Below are 27,767 nucleotides of genomic sequence, written 5' to 3'. Positions count from 1 at the left end.
TCCCATCGCTGAGGTGTTACTGCCGTTCAGCCTGGCCCCATGGGAACCATACCTTGGGTTTCCCAGTTGAGCCGCTTGTGTAGAGGATGAAGAGTTCGTCCTCCGAGTCGCACCACTCCGGCTCACACTCCGTGCTGGCACTGCTCATCAGCTCATGCCACCATGCGTCCATGGCTGGGTTCCAGGGCGTCTGAGAAAAGCAGAGGATTAGAAAGAGGCCTGCCCAAAAGCAAGAGAAGGGGGGGCAAGAGGTGCACCCCCAGGTTCGCCCCCCTCGTGGACCATGGAGGCAGATGTTCACAGCACAGCTGCTGCCCCAGAGCTGTTTGCTGCAAACCATGCACCAGAACTGCAGCTCTCACTCCAGAAGCTCCTTTTCTCAGCCCACAGCCACAAGGAAAACCTTTAAACACGGTCTGGCTACAAGACCTGAAGCAGATTGTCCAAACCACTGTAATGCTGATAAGTCCCTCTCAGCAGCAGCAGCTCTCACAGCAAACGGGCTCCTCCTGCCCTCCTGGGCTGCCCCGAGCCGCAGTCAGACAGCAAAGCACCAAACCTTGCTCAGCACATCCACACTGTCCCCCACACCATGCAGGGACCCCTACAGCACCGTGGCCCAAGACAAACCTGTTGGGCTCACACTGCTTGGCCCTGCAGACCCAAAAAAAATCTGTTAGCTGGATTTTAAGGTAATTAGCCTGATAAGAAGTGACCGCTCCAACGCAGAACCACCCAGGACTGGCTGCCTGAAGGAACTGCTTGAGGATGCCAGAGCTGTGACAGAGCCACCAACGCTTGTGGCTGATGGGCAGAGGTGACCCCAAGAGTCGTGCAAGCTCTGGAATGGCACACATCAGTGCAAGACCTAACTCCACCTGACCTTTTTGCCTTTCCTTAGAGGAGAAAAGGAAGGGAGCTGGGGTTGTTCAGCCTGGAGAAAAGGAGGCTGAGGGGAGACCTCGCTCTCTACAACTCCCTGAAAGGAGGGTGTAGCCAGGGGGAAGTCGGTCTCTTCTCCCAAGGAACAGGCAACAGGACAAGACAAAATGGCCTCAAGTTGCACCAGGGAGGTAGAGGATGGATATTAGGAAAAGGTTTTACACTGAAAGGGTAAGCATTGGAATGGGCTGCCCAGGAAGCGGTGGAATCACCATCCCTGGAGGTATTTAAAAGCTGAGCAGATGTGGTGCTGAGGGAGGTGGTTTAGTGATGGTTTTTGTCAGTGTTGGGTTGATGGTCAGACTAGATGATCTGAAAGGTCCCTTCCAACTTAGAAAATTATATCAACTTAGATGATTCTGTGAGATTGGCAGCAGCTGAGCGGGCAAAGCTCCCCAGCCTAAGCGCATTTCCACGTCTCTGTGAGGCCAGGCACCCTGACCCAGAGCCTGGCAGCTCCCAGCTGGGACACATCTCTTCCTTCCAGAGGCAGGGCCCATTGGGCAGGCACAGCCTGCACAGAGTCCCCACAGCTCCCTCAGCTGGGGGGTCTGGAGGCAGAGAGAACAGTCACAGGGCCACACAGTGACTCTCTGTGGCCTTTAAAGATGTTCATGTGCCATCTGGAGGCACCAGAACCCCATGGCCCAGCACACAGCTCCTGCAAATGTGGCGCAGGGGACACTAGCTGCTTGACAGCCCAGCATAACCAGGGTTATGGATCCCCAGGGCTCCTGGCTTTACCTGGGGAACCAGTTTCCACAAGTCTGTCCCACCAGCAAGCTCCCAGCAAGGCACCACATCAACAAAGCCCAAGGTAGGCTCAACACCAGCCCATCCGACAGTCGCTTTCTTGCATCCCTTCTTCAAGGATCACCCCATTTTAGCACCCAGCCTCTACTGCCCAACAGAGGAGGTCATACCCATGGCATGGCACAAGGCCCCAGAACCAGGCCTGCCCTCTCATGTGGTCCTGAGGCCGTGGCTTCTTGGATTGGGGCAGGCAGGGTCCATGTATTGGGTCTGGAGCTCCAGTTTTGCTGCCTGTGGCACGCTGCCACAGCCAGGAAGCTGCAGGCGACCCCTGCCAGCCTCACCGCAAAGGAAAGGGCGTCGCAAGGGCTGCTCTTAAAAGGAAGTGAGATGAACTGTCATCCCAACTCTGGCAGCGCATCCCAGTGGTTCCGCATTTTCCCCCTGTCAGCACACTGACATGCACTCAGGGGCTTTTATGGATGCGGATTTGTTTCCGGCAGCGAAGTTGGTGGCACTGTGTTCATCCCCGAACCATGGGCAGCGCTGGCCAAGCGGCGAGTGGCATCTATTGCTAACATGCAGCTGGTAACCCGGTTAGGAAGGCACGTGTGGCCGCGCAGAGCCGGAGCGGTTAGGAAGGTGGAGCGCTGGAGAGGGAAGCGGAGGGGAGGTGCCATGAGGAGGAAGGCAGTGCTGTGTGTAAATACCTTGGGATGGAGTCTCTGTGAGCTCTCAGTCTTTTTTTCCTGTTAAAAATCCACAAAGAGGGTGTGAAAGTCGAGAAGCAGAGGATCCACACCGGGCTTTGCAGGCAAGGAGCTGGAAGCCCACAGGCCCGGATACTGGGAAACCATCCCAGCAGGCTGGAGAGCGCTCGGAATTGGGGCCAGGCCAGGAGACGCCCTCTGAGCAAATGCCTGCCTGTTTCCATCGCCTTCCCTGAGCCATGGCAGGTCACAGAGGCCACCCCCCCACACATGGCCAGCTGCGTACAGAAGCACAGAGCTGGCATACAGCCTGCTCCATAGTGTTACACATGCCTACAGCACAGTAAAGATGCACTCACAAGGGAAAAAAGTCTTTATTAAAGTGTCTGAACAAGTAGAGCAGCAAGAGCCGAAGGGTAAGAGCCCCTTCAGCCTCCTCCTCCTCTTCTGCACAAGAACCTCACCTCACCACCAGCAAACAGCTTGGGGACAGGTTTCTCTGTCGCCTCCCGACCAGGGAAACCTCACACAGAAAGGCTCGTCTGCTCCAGTTTTCCCAGCCCTTGGCAGCAACTCTGCCCTCCCAAGAGATGGGGCAGAGGAAGCCAACATAACGCGGCCAGGTTGGCAAATACTGAGCAACAACCCAATAAAATTAGCACAGTTGAATAAGGAAACTAACTCAAAATTAACTCAAAGATACAGAATCTGCTGGACCTCTTGTTCCAGGGATGTGCACAGCTCATCCCCTTTTAAAAGCAAAGCTCAATCAGACGCACTCCCCAAATACAACCCATTTCTGAGCAAACATCAGCCTGGGGATAACCCACTGCAAATAATCACCAAACACACAGGGACAGAAGCCCCCACTGCAAGAGGAGGAGCTGTTCCGTAGTTGAAAGCAACCTGCCCTTTAAGCAGATGAAGGCAGCAGGTACCTGCCGCGCACAGCAGCCTGCACACCAGCCTCAGGAGCTCAGCAGGCAGCCATGGCTCCACCACACCTTCTCCTCTTTCCACCCCAATTTTGCCACATGCCTCTGGCCCCCATCCTTTCATCTGGTTTCAGTTGGAAGGGAAAGCCCCAGCCCTCGACAGCTGACACAGTTACTGTGCCAGCTACACAGAGACCACACTATGCGCAGCGTACGATTGTTGTCATGTCGGGGGACTGTGCTGAACCCATGCCACAAGCACAAATATCCTGGTTTTCCTCTCCTGCTTCCACTGTCACAGCTACAGTGCAGGAGGACATTGCTCCTTGCACAGAAGGGGAGACAGATATGGGTTAGGAAGGAAAAGTCCTTCATTAGGCGGAGGAAAACAGGCATCTTGTCCTTGTCCTAGCAGTTTTGGAAGACGTACCCCACTGTGCTCTCAGGGATCCTGTGGGCTGGCAGCGGGTGATGGTGTGAAAGGAAGCAGAGAGGATCTTGGTAAGGCAAAGGAACCCTTTTTTTCAGACCACTCGCAATGCAACAACAGCAAGGACGGGAGAAAACCGGAACAGGAGCATCCAGGGAAGTACCACAGTGGTTTTGCACTGATTGATTTGCTGGGCTCAGACCCATAGCAATAAAATTCCCCCTCTCATCCCCCCAGGAGCATACCTGTACGTCCTGGCACAGCCTTTTCAGAGGGGGAGACTTGCTGCACGTCCCATCCACCGCTACCTCTTCCCTCCCCAGGTGCTTCACCACGATGCACTTTTTCAAAGGGGAGCCCCTGTAAAAGGCAGGAGCTGTCAGATCCGGCTGTTCAGACTAAGCCCGCCCTTCGTGGGCTTCACAGGCAGCCCTGGAGGCAGAGCAGGGGCCCCAGCTACTTTTGTTGAGCTAGAGCGTGTGCCACCATGCAAACTCCAGGCACACCATGAATTGCCAAGGGATACCAGCCACAGGAACAGAGCTGGGGGAACAGGAAAGGTCTGTGCGCAGCTTACTGGGGATTTATCAGGTGCAATTCCTACGGGGGAAGAGGGGAGCCCAGAAGCATCTCTCACAGGTCACTGCTGGGGACATCCCTTACAAATGCCAAATTTTGCCACCTGTGACCACAAACAAGACCTCCCACAGCACCCAGCAGATGTTAGGTGGCTGCTCCCAGCCCTAGGCATGACCAACTGAGTCAGAAAGAGGAAAGGCTTTCAAAGCCAGATTATACATCACAGAGAAGAGTGGGCGTTTGTCCCCTCATGAGGGCCAATACAGCCCACCTATAATGCAAACAACAGGATCTCATCCCCCTTCAGCCCTGTCAGGGTACCAAGACGCTGTCTCCATCAGTCAATTCCCAGCTTCAGAATCACTTCTGTCCTCCCAGGCACCTACTTTTACAGATATATAAACTTATTTTTTCAAGCTTTAGAGTTGTAAATGATTTTAAAGGGTTTGAATTTCTAACATGCAGACTATCCGCCCTAAACTGTTGTGTTTGATCCAACTTACAAGACCAGAGTCAGTCTCACACAAGCTATGCAGACATTGTGTCTGTGAGCTTGGCAAAGTCATTTCACCATGATTATTCCCTTTTCTGTAAAATCTGATGACAAATCTGTCTATCTCTTTATGCTTTACAGTATCTCAGTGAAGATGCTTAAAAAAAATGAAGCAGCTTCACCACATACTTGTGCACAGTCAGGCCTGATCCTGTGCACATGTTGGTGCATGTCAACTGCGGTGCCTGTTCCTGTTTACACAGCCATTTCCCAAACTTGAGTCATTGCTGGTTTATTTCATTATTGTCGAATTAGTGGCTTTGGAGCACGACTTAAGCCTCATCTCAACGTGCCCCACAGCACTGTGTCCAACTGTTCACAAGTGGTAAGGGCAGAGCATTATTCCCTCCCACTCCAAGAGCTGTTGCTGCAGAACTGGGAGAACGATGGTGGATCAGTGTCTCCAGCAAATCCTCCCATCCAATCTGTGGGCCTTCAGCTCAGAACAGACAAGAGGAAAGTTAAAATATTTTTTAAGACAAGCGAGTCGAAGCATGTACTACATCTGAAAGGCTCATGGGTGTACCACAGCTCGGGTCTGACCTGCCGTGGAGTCTGCCCACCTACAAAAACTTCCACTTCCATCTCTGCAGGAGCAGATTCCGGCAGCAACGCCCTTTCTTACAAGGGAATCCGAACTTACTTGTCTTTACATTTCTGAAGGGCTTCATCCGCAATCTGCTTCAAGTTGATCAGCTTGTCTCCTCGATAAAAGGCATCTGCAAAATGGTAAAGACAACATTAGAGGAGCTTCAAAGCCAACACAGCTCGGGACAGCTGGAAGCAACAAGCAGCTTCAGGAGGGCAGAGCAGGGCTTGTGCACTGGAGTGAGGGAAAGCAGACAGGCAGCCGATGGGAAAGATTTCCTAATACACCCTTTTAGCCTAGAGAAACAGATGCCAAGAGAAATGGTGAAATTCCTTCCCTGGGAGAGGTTCCAATTTGACCCAACAAGTCTCTTGGGAATATTCTGTGGGGAATAATCCAACATGGCCAGAACACAGATTGCAAAGTTTAGCGGGTCCCTTCCATACCATGGACCTATTAATAAAACCACTATTTTTTTCACTACTGGAAAAAACAGTTGGGGAAATGCAATGGGTTTACATGCAAACACTACCCCTCTCTTGATCCCTTGCTTTACAAGGCAGGAGTTGCAACAGTTACTTCCTTGAAATTGGGAAGGGAGGGAATTCTCCTATTAGGACTGCCTCACAAATGATACATCTTGCAAACATCTGGCTTATTTTGAAGGGGAACACGGATGAGAAGCGTTTGGGAGCATGTTATTAGCAACTGGTGACATCATGCTTTACAGGACAAAGTGGGCGGGCTGCTCAGATGCTTCAGTGTAGGTTCAAAGTGGAAAACAGTACTCAAGCACAGCTACAAGCAGCACATCTGCCTTGCGGCCGCTCAGCTGAAGCTCTTCCTCTTCCAATTCCAAGTGCATTTGGCTTTTAAAATAAAGACATTCCAGACAGGCAACAGTTTTACCTGCCGTGATGAGGAGAGAACAACCACAGTCCAGAATCCGCTCGCAGAGAGAGTCTGCCGAGAAACCTGCAAACTGACAGAGATCACACAACCACATCAGCGAGGACACCAAAAAATCACAACCCAAAAAAACCCCAGCAGCAACTTTGCAGTTCACCCATGGCAAACGATACCACCTGGCACTGATGGAGAGAGCTAAAGGAGCTCATTCTACAGTTAATACAGAAGAGGGCTAGGAAACAGTACCTTAATTGAGTTTCCATCCATCTCATGGTCAGCACCCATCTTTCCAGCTTCTCCCCACCACTCTCCCAAAACCAAGAGCTCCCTCCCAATAGCTCAGAGCCAAAAGCAAAACAAAGGGCTTGTTCCTACCACAATGGAGTGCAGAGCTCCAATCCTGGCGCAGGCCAGCATGGCTACAACCAGTTCCAGGATCATCGGCATGTAGATGGAAATTCGGTCTCCTTTTTTCACACCTGAGGGAAAATGAACCTGGTGTTTGTCAAAATGATCACATCACGTGTCAAAAGAACAGGATATAGAAAGAAACTGATGCTTTTAAAATCAACATCGATATATACACAATAAAGATTCAGATGGAGTTAGAGTTGATCCAGACTTGGGTTTTGCCTTTCAAGTCCTATGGCTCTTGTAAGATGACTGCAATGAAAGCTCCATGTTCTCATCAGACGCAGCCCTTGAAGGAGGCAGAAATTTAACAACTGCTACTGGAAAACCCCAGAGCAGGAAGTTTTGAGCACGTATTTCTTCCTTGTAGAGCTGACGTGACAAGCATTGATTAGCTTTCACAGACAGAGCCAGAGATGAATCTCCAACAGTTTGCTGCAGAGCAAATCTGCATCCACCCCTGCTTTACAACCGTGGAAGCCGGGAGAGAAGCAAAGCATTTTGCACAAAGTTACTCAACAGACTGCAACCGTGCAAAAAAATGAACCCAATCTCCAAAACCCTTCCCAGTATCCAACGCTACTATTGCTTCAGCCCCATACCTTGGCTGCGGAGGACGTTGGCGAACTGACAGACTTTGTGCAGCAACTCACTGTATGTGATTTTCGCAGAATCCCCAGGTTCATTCCCTTCCCTGGAAAAGCAAGGTAGTATTTGTTACGGTACAAGCATTACAAGGTAGCAGTTGACACTGCAATTCAGAGGTACTTACTGCTCTGGACAACAAATGTCCTCACCCACCCTTCCGAGCACAGAGTAACCAAACCCCAGAAATCCATTCCTGGACTAAAGTTCTCCAAAAGTAGGAAAATTTAGTCCAAAGTTCCCATCCCTGTGTAGATCACTACATCTGAAAGCAATGGAATGCATGCAGTGGAAAGACATGGTACTTTCAGAGTGGAATCAGGCAAAAAGGGTCCAACAGAACCAAAGCTAAGAGCGCAGAGGTTCAAGAGCAACCCAGGGGGTTATGGTGTGGCACTCTCACTCACATGCACTTATGCCTGCAGACATGTCTGTGTGAAATATTGGCCCAACTCATCATGCAGGAACACCCAGCCCTTACATACCTACCATCTGATGGACTGCGATGGGATGCCAAAGGCTGTCTTGTTTTTCCAAGGTCATATATAAATATACCCGTGTATATTTGTTCAGTGCCATGCCTGCTCTGCATTATTCTCTCCATGGTCCTCTATGAACCACCTCTGGGCTCCTGCAGCCCAGGTGCCAGTTCAGTGGGACCTTGCCATCAGACACAGCAATGGGAGGAAGAGCCAAGAGCTATACCCAGAGACGGAACAGGAATGTCACATCCCCAGGGAAATGGTTTGCTATCAAAGTAAAAATCAGCTAATTTTAATGTGACACAATGCTTCAGCCATGCAAATGAGGTGGCACTCCCAACAGATCAGGAGATTAACAAAGGATGTGAAATGACTTCACACTCAGCCAAGCACCAGTCTCCCACACCCAGGAAGGGGGGAGACACTTTCCCAACTCCCCAAGGCAGCCAGCACCAAAACATTAGTGATCCGTAAAAGAACAGGGGTACCACTCTCAGTTGATAGTCCCCCTGCAAAAGTGTCCCATTGAGTATGTGCAGCCAAATGAAAAACAACACCGGTGCTGGGGAGAAGCCAGGAAGCACCTCCGTGCCGTGTCTTCCCTTAGGACCGCAGCCAGGCTCTAACTTGGCAACACAAACCTCACTTCTTTAACATCTCAAACAGTCCAGAGCACGCAAAAAATATGTACTGAATTCTATCTAAAACTAACCACTGCTCCCCCTTCCCCCAGCAACACAAACAGAAGGAGGGCTGCTGTGATGTAGAAATGCATTAAGAAACACCCTAATTTCTCATGTAATTCCCAGGAAGGGCCATTCCATGGCACCACAACAGCAGCCACATGTTCTGACGGCAAATGCAGTCCTCGTGGAAACAGTGTAAGAGTTGGGAAAAGCCCCACTGATAGAAGCTCTGTGCCTCCTGCCTCGTGTAGGACAGGGGTGTCCAAACTGGTGGGTACACTTGGATCATCCCATTTAAAAGCTACTCATGGATCTGCTGCTTTCAAACTTGATTTATCCCTCTTGATACCTAGTTATACTTCTGACTTCCACAGCGCTCTGCAGCCATTGGGTCCGTTGATACCCGCACTGGTGTGCACAAGGCAGTCTATCTTCCCCGCAGCAGCTCCCAAAAGGGGATTCCCTGCTTGGTCCTTCATGCAAGTTTGGGTCCTTGTAAGTACGGAGAGGAGAGAAACAAGAACGCCAAGAGAAAATAAAATATGGGAATGAGAACCACTGCCCAGGGCAAGCGGCTCAGCCCTGGCACCTAAGCAGCTTCCTCTCCCTTCCCTGTCATAACCAAGAGCATCACTTCAAGCTAAATGACACATGAAACTGTTAGACAGTGTCTCAGCTACTAAAAAAAACCCAGGAAATCACAGGGTTTCCTTTTGATTTTACTCCTTGAGGACCAAAGATCCACGAGCTGATTTCAGTGCTGGACTGAGCAGCTGTAACTGGTCCGGCTTAAATAGCGAGCATCTGCTTCTGTCACATCTGGCTGCAGGATGAGAGCCTTCCCTCACCGCACAGAGGTTTTCCTTGGTGCTTCTATACCACAAGTGTGGCAACATCTACGCTAGCACTGAACAAACCCGCATGGGTCCAGGCGTATAGTATCACTGTGTGTGCAGCTCTGCCCTTTGGTGATGAGCCTTGCTAGGAAATATCCCTTAAAGACAATTATAACATTTCTCAAATGCAAGCTGGAGCATCCCAGCCCATTGATCCCTCACCTGAAGATCTCTGCACCGGGGTCTGCTGGGTGCTGCGGGCAACCCAGCCCCCAGCCCAGCGTAAACCTGCAGAACAGGGCAGGGAGGAGTAACACAGAACCACAGAATGGTTCAGGTTGGAAGGGACCTTAATGATCACCTCGTTCCAACCCTGTCTGTGCTCTGCTGCAGTGTGGGATCTAATTCCAACCTTTATTAAGAGAGAAACACGTTAGGAGGAAAGACTAGCACAGGCTGTCCCATCTGGAAGGCTTCCCACGTAGGGCAGGGAGGAGGCAGGCAGCCCCCGGCCGTGTGTGCTATTTGGGGGCTTGGACGGAGGTGAAGTGCTGTTTTGGCTGGCAGCAGACTTTGCCAAGGACACAGCAGAAACCACGTTTGTTCCAGGTGCCATCAACCCGGTGGTCTAATACCTACCTGAGAAGGGAGAGGAAGGCTCTGCTTTGCATGTAAAACTTGGGAGTCCTGCGACACAAGCAAACAGGGCTTCGCAGGCGCTGATTTGCTTCAGGCTGGGGCGGCCGCTGCTGCCGCAAGATGGGCTGATGGTGGGATGGAGACAGAGCCCGTGTGAAAGGCTGCACTGAGCATCCTACACAGGCCCAGCAGCCAAGGCCACACCAAACTGCAGCTTCTGGGGTGAGCAGCCCTGCACCCCCACTCGGGGCTGCCTCCCACATGCGGTACCCGTGAGTGACAGGGACCTGCCTTGAGCCAACTGGGTGCAAGGCACCGCTCGGATGACCCTGCTCTCCCCGCACACAAAACATGCATCTCAAATACGCGAAGTCCTCCTTCTCACAGGGCTTCAGGAGGGAAATTGAAGGCAGGGAACACACCCAGGCTTGTCCTCAAAGCCAGCACACACAGGGCACCGCAGGAGAAACACGGAGCAAAGTCAAAGAGAAATTAAAACTTTTTGCAAGGATTTTCAGAGGACTTTCAAAGTCCTTTCCATTCGTTCACTTGACTGCAAAAGAGCTCTATGAGCATCAGCAAGGGAAACCTCAGGCTTCAGATTTTCAGACGATCTTGTGCTTAATGGGAAATGAGTCACATCCACGCTTCTACAGGACAAGACCCCTCCTTTCACTGCATCTCTGGCAAAGGCCTCTGAGCAGTCTCTCAAGAGCAGGCAAATTGCTCCTGAAAATAGTCTGGAGTGCCCACAGCTACACTCAGTGGGCTGCAGCAGCACTCAGAGGTTGCTCTGTCCTCTTCTCTGGCACAAAAGCCATGAGATTTATGTATTTCAGACAGGGCATTTAAAGGCATGTCCACTCGCACGCTACCAAGCACTCTGTGCGTCAAAAGCGAGCCTGTAAATTCCTGGCAGCAAAGTTCTGCGAGTGGCATCTTCCCTTCGGCACCCAGTGGATAAAAGCAAGAGCTGTGAGTCCTGAGCCTCTCACATGGGCTCGCTTGTCCAAATTAAATTGAAAAAGAAATAAAAATAAAGTTAAAAAAAAAATTCATGCTTCCCAAAATATTACTACAGTGCTCTTCTCCATGCCTACAGTGTACAGCCCAAGGCCTGCAGAATCCAACGTCCCCCAAATATATCTTTTTTTCTTTTAAGAATGGGTGATGAAAATAGTTGGGCAGCAGCACTGCTGCAATTGGTAGTATGCAATCTTTGATCTAACAGCAGGCCATCTTCGGAAAGGAAAAACCAATTTTCAGCTCCCCAAACTTCCCAGACACATCACCAGACGAAATACACAGCGAAAGGCAGTTTGAGCCTGACATTTTCCTCATCTCCCTCAAACTGAGTCCTGCATTTAGCAACTAGTAATCCAAAATTTTACAGTATCATCTGGGTCACAGCAGGAATGTATATGAGTTTTTTAGCACTCGGGAAGCCCGTGTTTTACATACTGCATGTTGTGTGCACACTTCGCTGGAGAAAGGCATTTTTTGGCCATATGGTCTCAGTTGAACCACCCATTGACTAAGTAAATGCAAATCCTTTAAACTAAACACACAGATGCACAACTGGGGACCTTCTGAGGCTGGCTTTCCCCTCGAAATCGGTGCTTTGTTGAAAAAGTCAGGTTTCACATAAAGTCAATGGCTTTCTAGCTGCCTGCAGCCATTCATTGCCAGGATCAGATAGCCCAAGGGCATCAGAGACCATCACCACAGCAGCGTGCAGGACGGCAGCGCCAAGATCCCCACAAAATAGGTTCCTGTCAATGTATTAGAGGAAGCAGAGGCTCTGCAGAGCATTTACCATGCTGCTCCCTTCTGCCAGCAGTTAAAGTAACAGCCTCTCTGCTCCTGAACAGGCGCCGTCATGCACACAAGCCCCACGGCACACGCCTCTGGTGGTCCTACCAGTGTTTTGGCAAGAAACCATCACACGGAGAAGCCACGCTGGGCAAAGGAAGAAGAAAACTTCAGATGGGAAAAACCTCAACACTTGCCACCTCCATGGCACAACCACTCTTACAGGAGGCTCACAGACCAACTGCCTGCTCAGCTGGGAGTTTGACCTTGGAGATGCAGAGCTGCACACCGGGTGCCCACGGAGCTAAATCAGGGTTAAGCTTCCCTGTAAGAGGGACTGTGTAGGTTAGCAGAAGATTGAGTGTTGTACGTACACTGTGCAGTAAGGAAAGTGCTTTGTAGGAGCATGCAAGCATTTCCTTAGAGCCACATTCACTCAAGTGTTGAGTTCCCTGTGAAGCAGTCAAGGATGTGGAGCAGCAGTGTGGGAGAGGGAACCTGTGGCCAGGTAGACTCCTGGTCCTGCACCAAAGCAGGGTAAGAAGTTACTGTGCTCTGCCAAGCATCAGGGCTGACTACAGGACTTTTCAAAGCACTGGTCTGCTTCAACCACCCATCACATAACCAAGCAAGCATTACATTGCCCATCCCAGCTGTAGGATAACAAGCAGTGGGGAAGGGTGGTATCTTCTTAACCTGCTACAGCTTGGTGGCCAAGGGGATGCGCACTTCCCAGAGCACCCAAAAGGACTAAGAAAAGCTGACCCAAACCCAGTCAGCAATGCTGTTTGGTTTCTCTCTTTCACCCTTTCTAAATGAAAATTATTTGCATAACCTGTTTGAGTAACGGTTGAATACAGCTTCTCCGTGCAACGCTGCCTCAGCATTTGCACGGAACAGCAGGAAGCACAGGCTGCATCAGTGGGAATTATGGTTTTCAAGGTAATTGCCAATGATAATTGTGGTTTACGAGGGCTATAAAACCACGAAGAGAAGCTGGTTTATGAAAGATAATGATGAAATGAAGCTGAGCAAGTGATGTGTTACAAGTTTTCAAGATCTGCCAGACCACCTGCAGATCCACAGTCAGAAACAGAAAAATCACAGACCAAAGCAAACTGGAGCACAAAGCCAAAGCCTATCTGACCCCTGTAAATGCTCCCACTAAGGACCAAAGGGGCTAAAGATCATTTAAGTTTCTCCTTCTAAGCTTCTGTAACCACATCACCCTCAAATAAAAGCATTAACCCAAAGTGACCAAGGACAGCTGGGGTGTGGGGCACCTGGAAGGCAAGTTTTCAAGCAAACCACCTCAAAGCCACCAGGTTTCATTCCCCGACTGGCAGAGAGGCAGTGGTAGCCCACGGAGAAGCCTTGCTTAACGCAGGAAAAAAGCTCCGCATTTTAGCTACTGGAAAGCACCCTTAAGAAAACATGGATTCCCAGTTTGAAAAGGGTGTTGGAAGAGGAAAAGGACCCTTTCCCAGATGCTGCAACATCACACGAAGAATTTTCACTGTGGGGAAACGCAGAAAGTCTCCAGTAGAGTAGAGATGGGGACTATGGGAATGTTCACCCTAAATCATCTCTGATGTCATTCAAACTAAAACACGCTCAGAGCCCAAAATTCCTCCTAAGCATGGGACAAGGCTGCTGCATGAGAAGCATGGGATGCAAGTTCTGTGCATGGGAGACAAGTTCTCCAGCTCCTGCTCCACCAGCAGCTTGTTCCCAGAGCACAGTATGGGGTGAAGGAATCATAGAATGGTTTGGGTTGGCAGGGACATTAAAGATCATCCAGTCCCACCCCCTGCCCTGGGCAGGGACACCTCCCACCAGACCAGGTTGATCAAAGACCCCTCCAACCTGGCCTTGAACCCCTCCAGGGATGGGGCAGCCACAGCTTCTCTGGGCAATCTGGGCCAGGGTCTCATCACTCTCACAGCAAAGAATTTCTTCCCCAGATCTCATCTCAATCTCCCCTCTTTCAGTTTAAAACCATTCCCCCTCATCCTATGGCTCCACTCCCTGATCAAGAGTCCCTCCTCAGCTTTCCTGGAGCCCCTTTAGGGACTGGAAGGGGCTCTAAGGTCTCCCCGGAGCCTTCTCTTCTCCAGGCTGAACCCCCAACTCTCTCAGCCTGTCCTCACAGCAGAGGGGCTCCAGCCTCCGAGCACAGGCTCCTGCACAGTGACATCTCCTCACGTGCAAGGTCGCTGGGGGCAGCGAGGCGGGCTCATGGTTTCCCGATCCACCCCATGTCCAGAATTAGAGCAGCCGAAATGCCAGGCAGAGCTTGGCCGGGCTGAGCTCCCCGCCATCTGGGGAATGGGCTCACGTGCGAGCCGCATGGGCAGCGAGAGCCCTGGGCCTTCCCGACGCCTGGGCTGGCACACACGGGCTGCGTGCTCGGCTACCGCTGCTACCAGCTGCTCACAAACCGCCTGCTGCCACTTGGCCTCAGTTGTTTTCAGGAGACTCAGGAAACCTGTCATCTGAAGAAGGGTCTACCTGGAGACAGCTCGGTAGTTTGGGAACAACAGCCGACAAAACAAAAAAAAAATGATTTCTCCCTCCACCCCCAGCCTGGCTTATCCCATCTGACACTGGAACGGCACTTGCGTAGAGAGCACCGTTTAAAACCTCTCGAGAAAAGAGTTTATGTTGAAATGTGAAGTTTGGAGAGACCAGCTGTGCAAGATAATCAGAAAAAGACACTGTTTCATCAAAAAAAAAAAAAAAAGGCTTGCATCTGCATCTATTGTTCAATATGGCAATGCTCCTACACAGACTGCCCAAAGCAGAGGGTCTCCAGCAGGAGCTGTACTGCTGACTCCAGGAGGGAGCCAGCGGGGCCGAAACGGGTTTGCAAAAAAGCCTTCATGAGAACATTTCATAGCAACGGGACCAACTGCCCAGCCCCACCCATGCTTAACATCACCCATCTCCCACCACAGCAGTGAATAGCAGGAAATATCCAAAGGAGTTCTTTGAAGGCTGAGAGGTTTTTCAAGTATAAAGTTTACCAGAAAGCTCAGCCACTATGGTCCCTGCAGTCATGCTCGAATCCTGTTGCATCATGACAAGGATCAAGACAGAAGTTGTGTTAACGGTGGAGCGTAGCCTGGGAGAGGCTGGTGAAAAGGTTTTCCCAGTATGTTCAGAACTATCTGGCAGCACTGGGAGAACACTGTTGAGTACACCTGGCAACAGCAATCCCAGGGAAAAGAAAAGTCTTATCAATTTAACATCATCATCTTCTAAAACCATTCAGTTTACTCTGAGACCTGCATTAAAACCACCCCACGATTTTTCCCCTCCAGCACCCCCCATACACGTAGGTAGGGCCTAACAAAGCTCCACTGTCAAATCCATCTCTGAGCCAAACCATCTTAACTAAAAGTTGATCATGTACCTAGGACAAATGCATTCCTATTGCTGTAAAGAAACCCAAGCCAGGCTGGTAAACAACTCTGTGCCATGCCATAGCAGGAGCCCTGAGCTCTGCAGCCCCCAACAACCATACCCTCTGGCCCAACTGACTCAAACACGGGCATTACTGTGCCTGTATTTCACAAATCAGCCAAAATGGAGCCTATTTCTAAAGGGACATGGGGTCATCATCTGCTCTACGATCAGGGACTCAGTCTTCTGATCACCTTTAAAAATAGCCATATGGAAACACGGCCTACTAAGAAAACACTCAACACCCTGCACCCTGCATGGTTGCTAGTGTCCCATAGGAAAAACCACATCAATCCTTCTGTCCTTCCTTCTCATTAAATACATTGTCAGCTACTCTTTCTATTTGCAGCCTTTCAGAACCTGAACAAGTACCAGAGGCATCTGAAGAAATAATATTTATCCTGTGCAGTCCAACCACTGTTTGCTTCACCATCCCCTGAGCGATGTCTCTAGCACAGAGCCCCGCCGGAGGTGGACACTGCTCCAAAATCACTCGTTTATTTATTGATCCTCCAGAATTCTCTCCTGTTTTCCCACTCACTTGCCAGGCTACACCCTAAAAACCTACTTGAAGCCCCTTTCTCTATACAGTGGGATGCTCAGACATCTGTAAAGGAACTGACATCTCTCAGCTTCCAGTGCTGCTGGTTCATCAGCCAACAAAAGCAACCAAATAAAGTCGATGTCATGGGGTTTTATAGCCTGTCTTCACACCTGAGAGCCAGAACACTCAAGGGTAACCATTTTAGAGAAGACGGGATCTACAGCAGTCAGCAAGCCCCTCTTCAAGGGAAAACTACTATTATTTCGCCACTTTTGACAAAATAAGGCAGTTTACAAGTAATACAGAACACAAGTAAATCCCCCGGTGATGGGCACTGACAGGTACCTGCTCAGCAGCAAGGGGAATTCATTTTTCCTACTCACTTGATATTGAGTAACCACCAAGTCAAGAGGATATGCATTAACTCTAATTGTGTTCTTACTTTCTTAAGTATTTTACAACGCAAGAGAACAGCCAATGAAGAAAAATGGTAATTTTTAACCTATTTTATTTAGAGGAAAGTTGAATATTTTTAAACATAAAACAAAACTAATCTTGATTTTATTTAAAGAAAATGATTACGTAGTGTTGCAACAGAGCTCATATGCAGCAGGTCACCGAGTTTGGCTGACCTCAGCCAGCACTTGTAACCCCGTGAGCCAAATCCACCCAACGCTGAAGAAGGCGAGAGTTGGACACGAGAGGAAACATTTTAGATGTTTATCATAAGTAATATTTTCAGAGGAGTGTGGACTATTTTTACCAGTCCAACAGGAGGAGAGCTTATTTCCAGCACAGCACAGCGCAGCTGATTCTTTGTTTAAACAACTTGCAGTTGGGCCACGAAACATATTCCTGGATGAAGCTTCTATTAGTGAAATAGTCAACAAGACATCTGCAGCTGGGAAATTCCTATTTTGGGGAAATACTGCATCTCTGGATGGAGCATGTTGCCAATTTTTCAAGACCTTCCAGAAACACTGAAATCCAGGCAAGTGATTTCAGTGGAGGCTCAAACAATATCTATCAAGGCCACAATAGGAAATTAAACTTTTAATCAGATTTTAGGTGGACATTTCAACTTTATGCCTCCAAAGCCTCTACAGGTGATGGCCAGGCATTACCTGCTGGACTGTCATCTCATTGTATGCAAGGAACATCTCTTAGAAGATGGTCAGTGGCAACACGAGTGCAAAACATGCTTCACTATCAGGTACCCAGGTGTGAAAAAGTAACCAGGAAGGCCGTTGATTTCCTTGAGGGATTCCCCTAAAGGAGGGAGGCAACTTCTGCAAAAATGATGGGTTTTGAATTTATGGAGAACTGCCAGGACTTGCGATTTCGTATCACACCCCATTTCGACATTTACAACAAACGAGGTGCAGAAATGCAATCAGAGAACTGAAACTCTGCTCCCAGCCGCACACAACAGCTCTGACACTGGGCTGGGCACGGGAGGAAAAGGCAAGCTCATTGCACTGGTGGGAGCCAAGAGGTCCTGTCAAAGCACTGGTGATCAATACTACAGCTTTGGACACAGAAAGCCCACCAGGCACAAAATGCAACTACCCACAGGAAAATGCCATGCCTGGAACAAGCACCCACTCGCACCTCTTTTGGTAAAGCCTGATCACTTTGTCCCCTGTAAATACCACTACTTGGAGTTAGTCTCAAGTCCTGAGTCCTTGTCCACTTCTGTTCCATCCACACCAGGGTGACAGGGGGGAACACACAAGCCATTCACACAGCTAAAATAAAATAATCAGATTTTCTAGTCCAATGAGCAAACTGAAGGCTCTAAAAGGCTCTAATCTTCCACATCCTGAACCCGTACAGGAGTTCATCATCCTCTCTGTCCATGAACTCCATTTATCCACCCCCAAGTTTCAACTCTCCTGCCAATATTCACAATATCCCCACAGTGCCCCTCCCAACAGTATGCAAACTATTCTTAAAACATATCAAGGTGCCTGTAATATCTGCCAGTGTTACAAGATACAGGTTTCATAGATGGGAGAAAATCCAGGAGCTATTGTCTGTGCACGCACACCCCTGACTACTCCCCTGGTAGTTATTGTGCAACCACACACCCAGAGCCACACAGAAAGGCGGCTTTGGACAGGGTATAAGCCAACAGTTTAAGACAGCAGTATAATGCTATGTGCGCTGGCAGCCCAGAAAGCCAACCACATCCTGGGCTGCATCAAAAGAAACGGGGCCAGCAAGCCCAGGGAGGTGATTCTGCCCCTCTATTCCACTCTCGTGACACCCCACCTGGAGTACTGCGCCCAGCTCTGGAGTCCTCAGAACAGGAAGGACACTGACCTGTTGCAAGGGGTCCAGAGGAGGCCACGAAGTTGATCAGAGAGGGCTGGAGCCCCTCTAATGTGAGGACAGGCTGAGAGAAGTGGGGGTGTTCACTCCGGAGAAGAGAAGGCTCTGGGGAGACCTTAGAGCCCCTTCCAGTCCCTAAAGGGGCTCCAAGAAAGCTGGGGAGGTGCTCTTTATAAGCAAGTGTAGTGATAGGACAAGGGGTAATGGTTTTAAACTGAAAGAGGGGAGATTGAGATGAGGTCTCAGGAAGAAATTCTTTGTTCTGAGGGTGATGAGACCCTGGCCCAGGTTGCCCAGAGATGCTGTGGCTGCCCCATCCCTGGAGGGGTTCAAGGCCAGGCTGGATGGGGCTTTGAGCAACCTGGTCTGGTGGGAGGTGTCCCTACCCAGGGCAGGGGGTTGGAACTGGATGATCTTTAATGTCCCTTCCAACCCAAACCATTCTATGATTCTATGATGTTTATGGAGTGCACGTGAGCCTGGCCACCATCAGCAGTTCAGTTTCAACACTGATCCTTGGGGGACCTGCTGCTGGTCCTGAAAAGTGACCATTAAGAATGAGGAAACTAAGGGTAAGGCTAAACCAGCTCTGTGGAAAGACCCTTCTTCCATTCACAGTTAAATTACTTTCTTGAACAACTTTTTCTGGGAAAGCTCACGAAGGTGGTCTGAAAACAGCTGTATCCATGCACTCAGTGCCACCCGCCTTGCACTCCAGCAGGTTTGCCAGCAGGACTTCACTCCACAGCAGCTCCACCACCTTTCCCAGCAGATTACACTGGTCCACGCACACAGTGATCCGAGTCCACTGTACCACTAGGGATGCAAGTCAGATTTACTAGTTCTCAGGACCCCCTCCACTGCCCTCTCTAGACGGAGCGGGGCTGGCAACCTCCCAGTCCTTGGCACAGCAGCCCTTTGCAATAACACACAGCACACCCTGGCCAGCAGCTCTGCAATTCCACATTCAAGTTCCTGCAGTCTTCTGGGGCGCATGCCATCTAATCCCGAGCACTTATTGACATCCAACTTGTTTATCTGGTCAAATACTTCCTGGATATTCCCTTGTATTTATATAGACGGATGCTGTATCCCTGCCAGGAGCAGCTATGAAGGGTTTCAGAGCAAAAGGCCAGGAGCAAACAACTCCGACACAACCCAAATGAAAAGCTGCTCCCCTGATTCAAGGCTGCTGCCAGTGTGTGTTCCCAGGCAGAGGAGTTCCTTATACAAACCCTCTCCTCACAGCTCAGCTGCGGAGCAACCATGCAAATGCTGCCCAAGCGCCCGCTTTCTTTACAGGTTCGACTTAGAAACCACTAAAAGGGGAGAAAAGCCCCATTCTGCCTATGGGAGCAGGTTTACAAGTTGTCTGAGCTCAGTAAGACCAGGCACAAGTCCAGGGGTGCTTCTGAATGGGCAAAACCACAGGAGACAACAGGCGCTGCATGATCAAGCAGTCACCAACCTTTAATACCTGTCCCCTTCCTTCACTGCACTGCAGAGCAGAGCTGCACGAGGCTGAGAGCTCCCTGGAGCCGGCTCCCTGCTCCTGCCCTGCATCCTAAGACAGAAAAGGCTCTGCAGAGCGAGATTAGGGCTTGAGATCTCCACAATATCAAACCAACTATCTTTCCTGGCAGCTCCCTGCAAACTGACATGCGTACCTGAGACAGATGAGTCAGCTTCCCAGTAAGCCATCAGAAGGGAAAAAATAATTTCAAACGACTCTGTGCCTGCCAGCTGTCTGAGTAACGTGGTACTCGAAACCCTGACTCACAGCATCCGGGAAAACACACCCCACATGCTGGAAGCCCACAGAACTGAAGAAGGTATTTCCCTGCTCTCACATATTTAGTTCATCCCTTGGGCACAACCGCTCACCTGGTAACTATCTCAGAGATTTCACCAATCGCTAATAACGAGGATGTAGGATGCAGCACACAAGTGCAAGAAACATTAACAGAAATATTTGGGACAGAAGAACCTCGAGACAGGACAGGAGAAAACCGGCAGATGCCAGGTCTCAACACATACACACGTAGCCTTTGAAAACAAGCTCCAGACCATGATCCCTGTGTTTTCCAGCCCCTCAGGCCAAACCAAGAATCTCCAAACCCTTAAGCAGGCATCATCATGCTGTCCTGAGGCAGCACCATCTTTGTATCTCACCTGCAACCAAACCCACAGCAGGACAATCAGGGTGATTACACAAAATTGGTTAATTTTGAGTCCAGCATGGCCTTGCTGTAAACAGCCCACAGCTGAAGATGGAGACTCCATCCACCACTGGAGAAAAGCCAGGGAGCTACACCTGAAAACAAGCTACAAGTCCCTCCTGTCCCAATCTGCACTTATATACAAGCATCCAAACACAGTGGCTGTTTGCACTACTGCCACACCACTAACCACGCTGGTTAGTGACTATCCCAGAACCGGGAGAAGAATTCCACCAAAGAAATCGGGAAAGCACATGACCTGAATGTGTCTAAGCTACAACAGCTACTCCCTTTACTCCTTGTTTTAATACCAGATTTCTGTTGATGCTCCCACCATTCCCACTCTTGCACTACCCACGCAGCTCAGAGTCAGAGAGGGCCCTGCAAAGCAGCGATGTTCTGGCTTGGAGACAGAGGAAACACTGCTCTACAGCATTCAGGCAGATGCAGTCAGTTGTGTAAATCCCTTCCCAGGCTGGAAGAGTTCCCAAAACCCACCAGAAGACAGTTACATTTTTTGTGATGGAAAGCTACAACTATCGTTGCCCTTGAAGGAAGGTACAAGATCCATAGCTTAATAAAATACAAGAATCATAGAATGGTTTGGGTTGGAAGGGACCTTACAGATCATCCAGTGCCACCCCCTGCCCTGGGCAGGGACACCGCCCACCAGACCAGGTTGCTCAAAGCCCCGTCCAACCTTGAACCCCTCCAGGCACGGAGCAGCCACAGCTTCTCTAGGCAACCTGGGCCAGTGTGTCACAGCAAAGAATTTCTTCCCCAGATCTCATCTAAATCTCCCCTCTTTCAGTTTGAAGCCACTACTCCTCAACCTGTCGCTCCACTCCTTCATAAAAAGTCCCTCCCCATCTCTCCTGTAGCCCCTGTAGGTACTGGAAGGCCGCTGTAAAGTCTCCCTTATTATATTATTGAAGAACTTCCAATGTATATTATTACCAACTTTAGGTGCACCTTATCTGCCTGTTTTCTAGAAGCAGAGCACTGCACCACCCAGCAATGCTTTCAAAATAATTAATAACGGCCACAAAATAATTAATCACTCCACACTCAGCACATGCAATGGGGAGATGACCTGGATTGCTGAGGACTCACCCTAAAAAGCCTCTCTGATTTTTCAGGGCTGAGTGGGACCACCCCTTTTCCCACAGAGAATCGCCACCAGGGAAAGGAGCTGTGCTGAGCCTGGGTGGTGGTGTAAGCATCAACCAAGCACATGGAAACTTTTTCATAACGCTTCTCACAGCTTAATCAGATTCTTCTATGATTGTAATAGTAATGGGATATGGATTTAGTAGGGATGTAGTAGTAACGGGGAACAGCAGCATTGGATCCAGCTGCCACAGCTTTGACTGCTCTCAGCAGCCCACAGGGACACGCTTGCAAATATGTATCAGTAAAAGCAACCTTCCCAGTGGTGAATTTTTATACTTTAAACAAACTGTGTGATTTCAGCATGTGCTTTCACTACCAGAACAGTGTTAAAATAGGCTGCATCACTGCAAGTATGACAAGTCATCCAGGAAGTTATCAAAGAAACAAAGAGTGAGTTGGGCAGGGGACACTCAGAAGTCCTGAGGGCAGTGGGAGTAGCAGAGCTGAGTGGCACCGTGTGGAAGCTGGCTGAAATTAAGCACTTCCAAAAGTCTGGATGTTAATAGACCACATCCTCAGCCACAGCACCTCAGCACAGGACAGTAACGGAAGACTGACACCTGTGAAGGTATCTAAAAAGAAAACCAAACCCCAGTGCTGATCTGGACTATGGAGACCAAACACTTTATTCTCATCAGTTTAAGGCAAGATTATTTCCACAAACAAAAGAGCTTTGAACCTTTACAGTCAAAATGCAACTGAAACACAGCTTCATTTGGCTTCGTTTCTGACTGTGGGATGGCACATCCCAGAATCAAGCACTCCATGGTGAGGAACAGCCACCAGATCGAGGTGCACCAGCACCGCAGGGGCCCCAGGAACCAGATGATATGGTCCTGTTCCAGTTCACCCCAGCAGCGCATTTAGACCAAACCAGTGTTTGGCAATCTGTATCCTCTCTGGAAGGCTCCTGTCCAAAACCAGTTTTCAGTTTCCTAATAAAAACCTCCAGGAGTGCTCTGGAACTTTTTTGTTGTTGCTTTGGGTTTGTTTGGATTTTGGGGGGCTTTCAGTTTTTGGGTTTTGTTTTGTTTTTGTAAACGTGCTCTGTAGTTGTTGATTTTTTTCCTTACAGAAGGATTTATTGGAAGAAATCTCACAGCTACAAGCCACTAAATGCTTTATTACATTAACAGAACACCACAACAACCAAACAAAAAACCAACACCCCCCCACACCTTCTCCATTTTATCTTTGCATGTCATGTTTGTTCTAGGCCCAGAATGGGAACCAGAGGCAGTTATTCTTCTGTTTAAACAAAGCTCCAGCAAGCTCTGGCAGCCTTTACTATCTTTACTACTAGATGTGTTATTTCACATGCAAGCACAAGAAAGTAGAAAATTGGTACGCTCTCCCAAAGATGGCAGAGGCCAGCAGCACCCTGCTAAGCCCACACACCCAGGCTACAGGGGGGCTAAAAATAGGGTGCAAAGCTCTACCTCCTGCCCCCTGGTCCCACCAGGCACCACCAGTACTGCAGTTGGGGTGACTAGTTTGAGAAATGAAGGCAAGAAGTTAGTTCTTCAGCTGTGCACAGGTTACACAGAGAACAGGCTCCATCCAGGTATCCAGGTATTAGACCCCTGGGTCTAATTAGAGTTTTCTAATAGGTGTTTTATTTGAATTCCCACCTGGTTGTATTTTTACCTCCACAAACTGCCCAGGCTGATGTTTATAAGAGATGATTAACAGGCACCTCAGCACAGAACTAGGAGTTTATCCATGCCACACAGATATGCCTACAGCACAGTGAAGGCATAAATGTGCTCCTGCTCTAATTAACACTCCAAAGTCCTCAGCACCACTTCAAGTCCCCTGCCAGTGTCCCTCAGTATCCCCAGCTAGTTTGTCCAGCACATAGCACCTGCAAAAGCCACCACAGGTATCTACCTGCAGAGTAACCACAGTGTTACTGACTTCAGCCTTTCCAGGCAATTATGAAAGAGCACTGCTCTCAAAAGTGAAATCTCTATCAGAAACATTTCCTGGAGCTTCTGTTCCTTTTTAGGCCACATCAGCAATACCAAAGAGAGAAAGAGGAATCAAAAGCAGCAGAAACAGAAATACTTGTAACGTTCACAAGCAGTAAGAGATAACATAGTGAAACAGGCAACAGGGAAAATGCAAGCGTTTCCTACCCACTCAGGATGGTCATTTTGAACTAGAGTCCTAACAGCACCACAAGGACAATGCCACGAGAGTAAACGTCACCTATGTACAAATTCTGCAGTATGAAGCAATCCCATCTACTGCCCTTTGTGCTGGAAGAGCAATTCCATGTGGATTTGGCCCTCTGAGTGGAGCCAGTTTGGGCAGTCCCAGACTGCTGGTGGTGCAGGAACCTTCAGGGCAGCTTGGCCGTAACAGATCCAGATGAACCGCTCACTCCTTCCAGCCTGTGCAAAACTTGAGATAGCTATAGTCAGGAGCGCACGGCAGCTCTGTGTTTTGTCAGGACACATCTCTTCTCAGAGACATCAACCAATGCCTCAAAACATTATTCACTTTTCCCCTAATTTCTCCTCTCTGAAAGCAAAGACCACAGTCTGGTAACTTTTCAAAGCTCTCCCAGAGCTGGGCAGTCACTGATACCTTGGTATAAGCTCAGCACCTTTTCCCATCTAACAGGCTATAGACTTTCTTAGAAGCAAGCAAATGGCCAAGGTCTTTTAAAAAAAAATATCCAAGTTTCTCCCAGAAACCCCCTTTGGCTTTTGGAAGCTCTCATTTCTTTTTTGACCTTTCCTACAGTGTGACAAGTCTCAAGTGTTTTAGGAAAGCAAGCTCATTCAATAGCGTGTTAAACACAAAATGTGAAAGGAAAAAGATGACAGCAACCACATCTTGTTATTGAAGAAAAGCACGTGTCCAGAGAGGCACATGCATGCTCCTAGAAGAGTAATTTTAGGAGCCATAACCCTTAGCCCCGCTTCCTCATGGCCTCAGTGCCGCCAGCTCGCGGGTCACGTCCAGCATGCCTCCTCCATCCCTCCCACCGACATTCCCAGCTGACAGCTCCAGAAGCCCCAGTGCCAGGTCACTGCTGACAGAACCATGCTAGGAGAGTTTAGCCCAAAATAGTCGGGGAAAACTGCCTGCTGAGGAGGAAGAGAGACCTTATTTTTCAGCACTGCAAACACCGCGGCTGACAAGACACCCACCATTTTAATATCCACTCCATGTTTTGCTCCGCATCACAAGTACCCCCACAAAGGCTGCCAGATTGACTAACGAGAAAAATCATCACCAAAATCAAATTAGAGCTGTAGGCCCAGCTGTCATCCAAAGATTTACGTGCAAGAACCACCACACACACGCTCCCCTCCATAAAGCCCAGCAGGGTTGCCAGCACTGGCCTGCCAAATGGCTTTGTTTGCTGGCACACCTTTACCTGAATGGGTTTACAAAGGAGTTTTCATTCAGAAACTGCAGCCATTTCACATCTGAGTGGAAGAGAGAATGTATTTAACTTGCAGCGAAGTAAATACTTCCCACCATTTCACCTGTGTCTTATCAATATGACTATCTGCTAGGTGGTATGTGTGATTCTTTCACTGAAGCAGTAGCGCTATGGATAGAAACTCTAGTATGACCCCAAGTTTACAGTCAAAGCCAAACCTACGCAGCCAGAACAGGTTGCCCAGAGAAGCTGTGGCTGCCCCATCCCTGGAGGGGTTCAAGGCCAGGTTGGAGGGGGCTTTGAGCAACCTGGTCTAGTGGGAGGTGTCCCTGCCCAGGGCAGGGAGTGGGACTGGATGATCTTTAAGCTCCCTTCCAACCCAAACCATTCTATGATAAACATGTTCCTTTCTGTAGCAGGGTGGCCCATCATCACCTTTACACCAGGTGACAGGGAGGGACCCTTCATCTGCACAAAATCACTTAGAGCAGCACAGCTATTCATCATTAGAGCACCCGGTATTTTTACTGCAATGGCAGTGAGACTCCAGCTGCTCTGCCAAAGGGACTCGCCATAACCCAGCAAATTACTGCATCCCTGACAAGTGGGACATTTAACTGTGCTTCTGTGCTGCCACATACAGTCATAGCAGTGCAACAGAAACACGTGCTCGTTCAAGGGAAACAGCAAACTGCACGGGTGGGCAAGGCACTGTCCTCAGCTGGGGGACACAGCTGTGGTGCCAGCAGGGGAGCATTAGTGCTGGATCTCAGACATGACCAATGGAAACCTTTTTTGCATTAATATGAAGACGTCAAGTTTCACATGGCTTTTAACACTAGTAAAAACTACTCTGGTAAAAAAAAAAACAAAAACCAAAACAAACCATCAAACATACTGCAGACAGGGCTGGAAGTTAACTTTTCTTCCCAAAGTTAATACAGAGAAGCCAGCCTTTCTGAAAGTATCAGTGTTATACACGTTAAAGAGCACGGAATCTATATATAAGCTCAGGTTTTAGAAGAGCCTTTCTGCCGCAAGTGTAGAAACTTGCCAGACCCACAAAACATGAGGACAGGAGATCTGGGGTTTATTAGCTTTTTGCTGCTGGATGTTAGCTGTTCCTCATGGCACATCTCTACCCCACATCTACCCACTTCACTAGGGAAGTGTGGCACCTGCCTCAACACTGTCTGACTGCTCTTAGCAAGCACAAAGGCAGAGCTGGAAGTTGGGAGCTTCCAACTGCTACGCTGGGTGGCTCCAGTGTGTCCCAGGATGGGCAGAGGCTCCATCGCGCCGCCCTCCTCAAACACACAGACGGCAAACACCTGCTGTACATATGCAAAAATTAATACCTCTCACATTTTACCATGTTTTAATTCACCTCAGTAGAAATTAACATGACACACATTAACATGACACACCTTCTACACCATAATAAAAACAGAAATTTACCAGTAAAAAGCAATTTTGTCCCCAAGCTTCTTCTCGTTGACATTTCTGTCCAGGAGGTTGTAGCAGATGTTGGTAGTTGCCCCTTTCATCCACTCAATAAAGATCTTCCCCTTCGTCACATCAAAGTTGTACTTCAGGAAGGGCCCCGTGTGCTGACTCTTCCAGTAGAACTCTTTAGCAATGTCACCCCAAAACTCTACAAAGGCAACAACGGCCAGAGCTTGTGACCCACAAATGGGCAGGGAGAAGGTGTAAGGGACAGGGACCTGTGTGTCCCCTGTTGTGCAGGGACAACGCTGTGAGGAACAACGGGAGCAGCCCCCCACACTCCCTCAACCCACACATGGGGGGCTCACCCCCCAGCCCCGCTCTCCCCCGACCCCGGAGGAACCGGCAGCCCCCCCCGCCCCGCCGCGGCCCTTCCCCGGGTGGAGCGGGCACGGAGGGGCTCCCGCCGGCGGTGCTCACCGTGCGGCTCCTCTACGGAGCGCTGGTAGAGACGCTGGTAGTGGGACATCGAAGGGACATGGGCGGCCGGCAGTAGCTCGGGCCGCGGCCGGTACAGCCGGGCCTGCTCCTCGGGCAGCACCATGGCGGGGCGCCGGCGGCTCTGGGCGGGCGGGCGGCCGCCGAGCCCGCTTCAAAGCGGCGGGGAGCCGGGGGCGGGGACGGCGGAGGCGGCGGCCCGCCCTCGCGGCGGCACGGCTGGGAGGGAGGGAAGGGAAGGGAAGGGGGGCAGCGCCGGCCCGCAGCGCCTGAGCCCGCCCGCCCGCCGCCGCGGGGCCCGCCGGGCCAGGCAGGCCGCCCCCGCGCCGGAGTAGGCCCGGGCGGGCCGGGGCTCGGCAGCACCCGGCTGCGGGCGTGTGTCCCTGTCAGCGGTGCGGGTTTGTCAGCCGTGTCACCCCGTCAGCCATGACCCACCCGTCAGCCATGTTTCCTCCCCACCCACCATGTCCCCCCTGTCAGCCGTGTCCCCCTCACCAGTGGTGTCCCCTTGGCAGCCATGGCCCTCTGTCAGTGGTGTAGCCCTGTCAGCCATGTCCTCCTGTCAGCCATGTCATTTCTGTCAGTGGTGTAGCCCTGTCAGCCATTGCCCTTCTGTCAGTGGTGTCCCCCTGTCAGCCATGTCCCCCCCCATCAGCCACGTCCACCCTAACAGACATATTTCCCCCCACCCACCATGTTCCCCTTGCCAGTGGTGTCCCACTGTCGGCCATGCCGCACCCACCACCCCCATTACTGGAGTCTCCCCTGTCAGCCCTG

At 50.0% G+C, this 27,767-nt stretch overlaps 1 protein-coding gene across 2 annotated transcripts in view; it reads right to left on the bottom strand.

Moving 5' to 3' along the window:
• ACSS2 (acyl-CoA synthetase short chain family member 2) overlaps positions 1–27,154 on the bottom strand; it is a 35,465-nt gene extending 8,311 nt beyond the window's left edge. The window contains exons 1-9 of one of the 2 annotated variants that reach the window (XM_074157690.1): positions 26,973–27,154; positions 26,505–26,700; positions 7,414–7,505; positions 6,776–6,879; positions 6,401–6,473; positions 5,546–5,621; positions 4,016–4,130; positions 2,406–2,444; positions 53–190 (exon numbers count right to left, since the gene is read on the bottom strand). In XM_074157690.1, the coding sequence (XP_074013791.1) occupies positions 53–190; positions 2,406–2,444; positions 4,016–4,130; positions 5,546–5,621; positions 6,401–6,473; positions 6,776–6,879; positions 7,414–7,505; positions 26,505–26,700; positions 26,973–27,096 (957 nt within the window). In that variant the 5' untranslated portion in view covers positions 27,097–27,154. The remainder of the gene's footprint in view (positions 1–52; positions 191–2,405; positions 2,445–4,015; positions 4,131–5,545; positions 5,622–6,400; positions 6,474–6,775; positions 6,880–7,413; positions 7,506–26,504; positions 26,701–26,972) is intronic. The other variant, XM_074157691.1, reaches the window with a different exon arrangement.
• Between the last annotated feature and the right edge of the window lie 613 nt (positions 27,155–27,767).

The sequence above is a fragment of the Numenius arquata genome, chromosome 12 (genome assembly GCF_964106895.1).
Source record: "Numenius arquata chromosome 12, bNumArq3.hap1.1, whole genome shotgun sequence".
In the NCBI taxonomy this organism is placed as follows: Eukaryota; Metazoa; Chordata; class Aves; order Charadriiformes; family Scolopacidae; genus Numenius; species Numenius arquata.
Note: the sequence above shows the minus strand (reverse complement) of the source record. Positions and strands in the feature narration are given on the sequence as shown.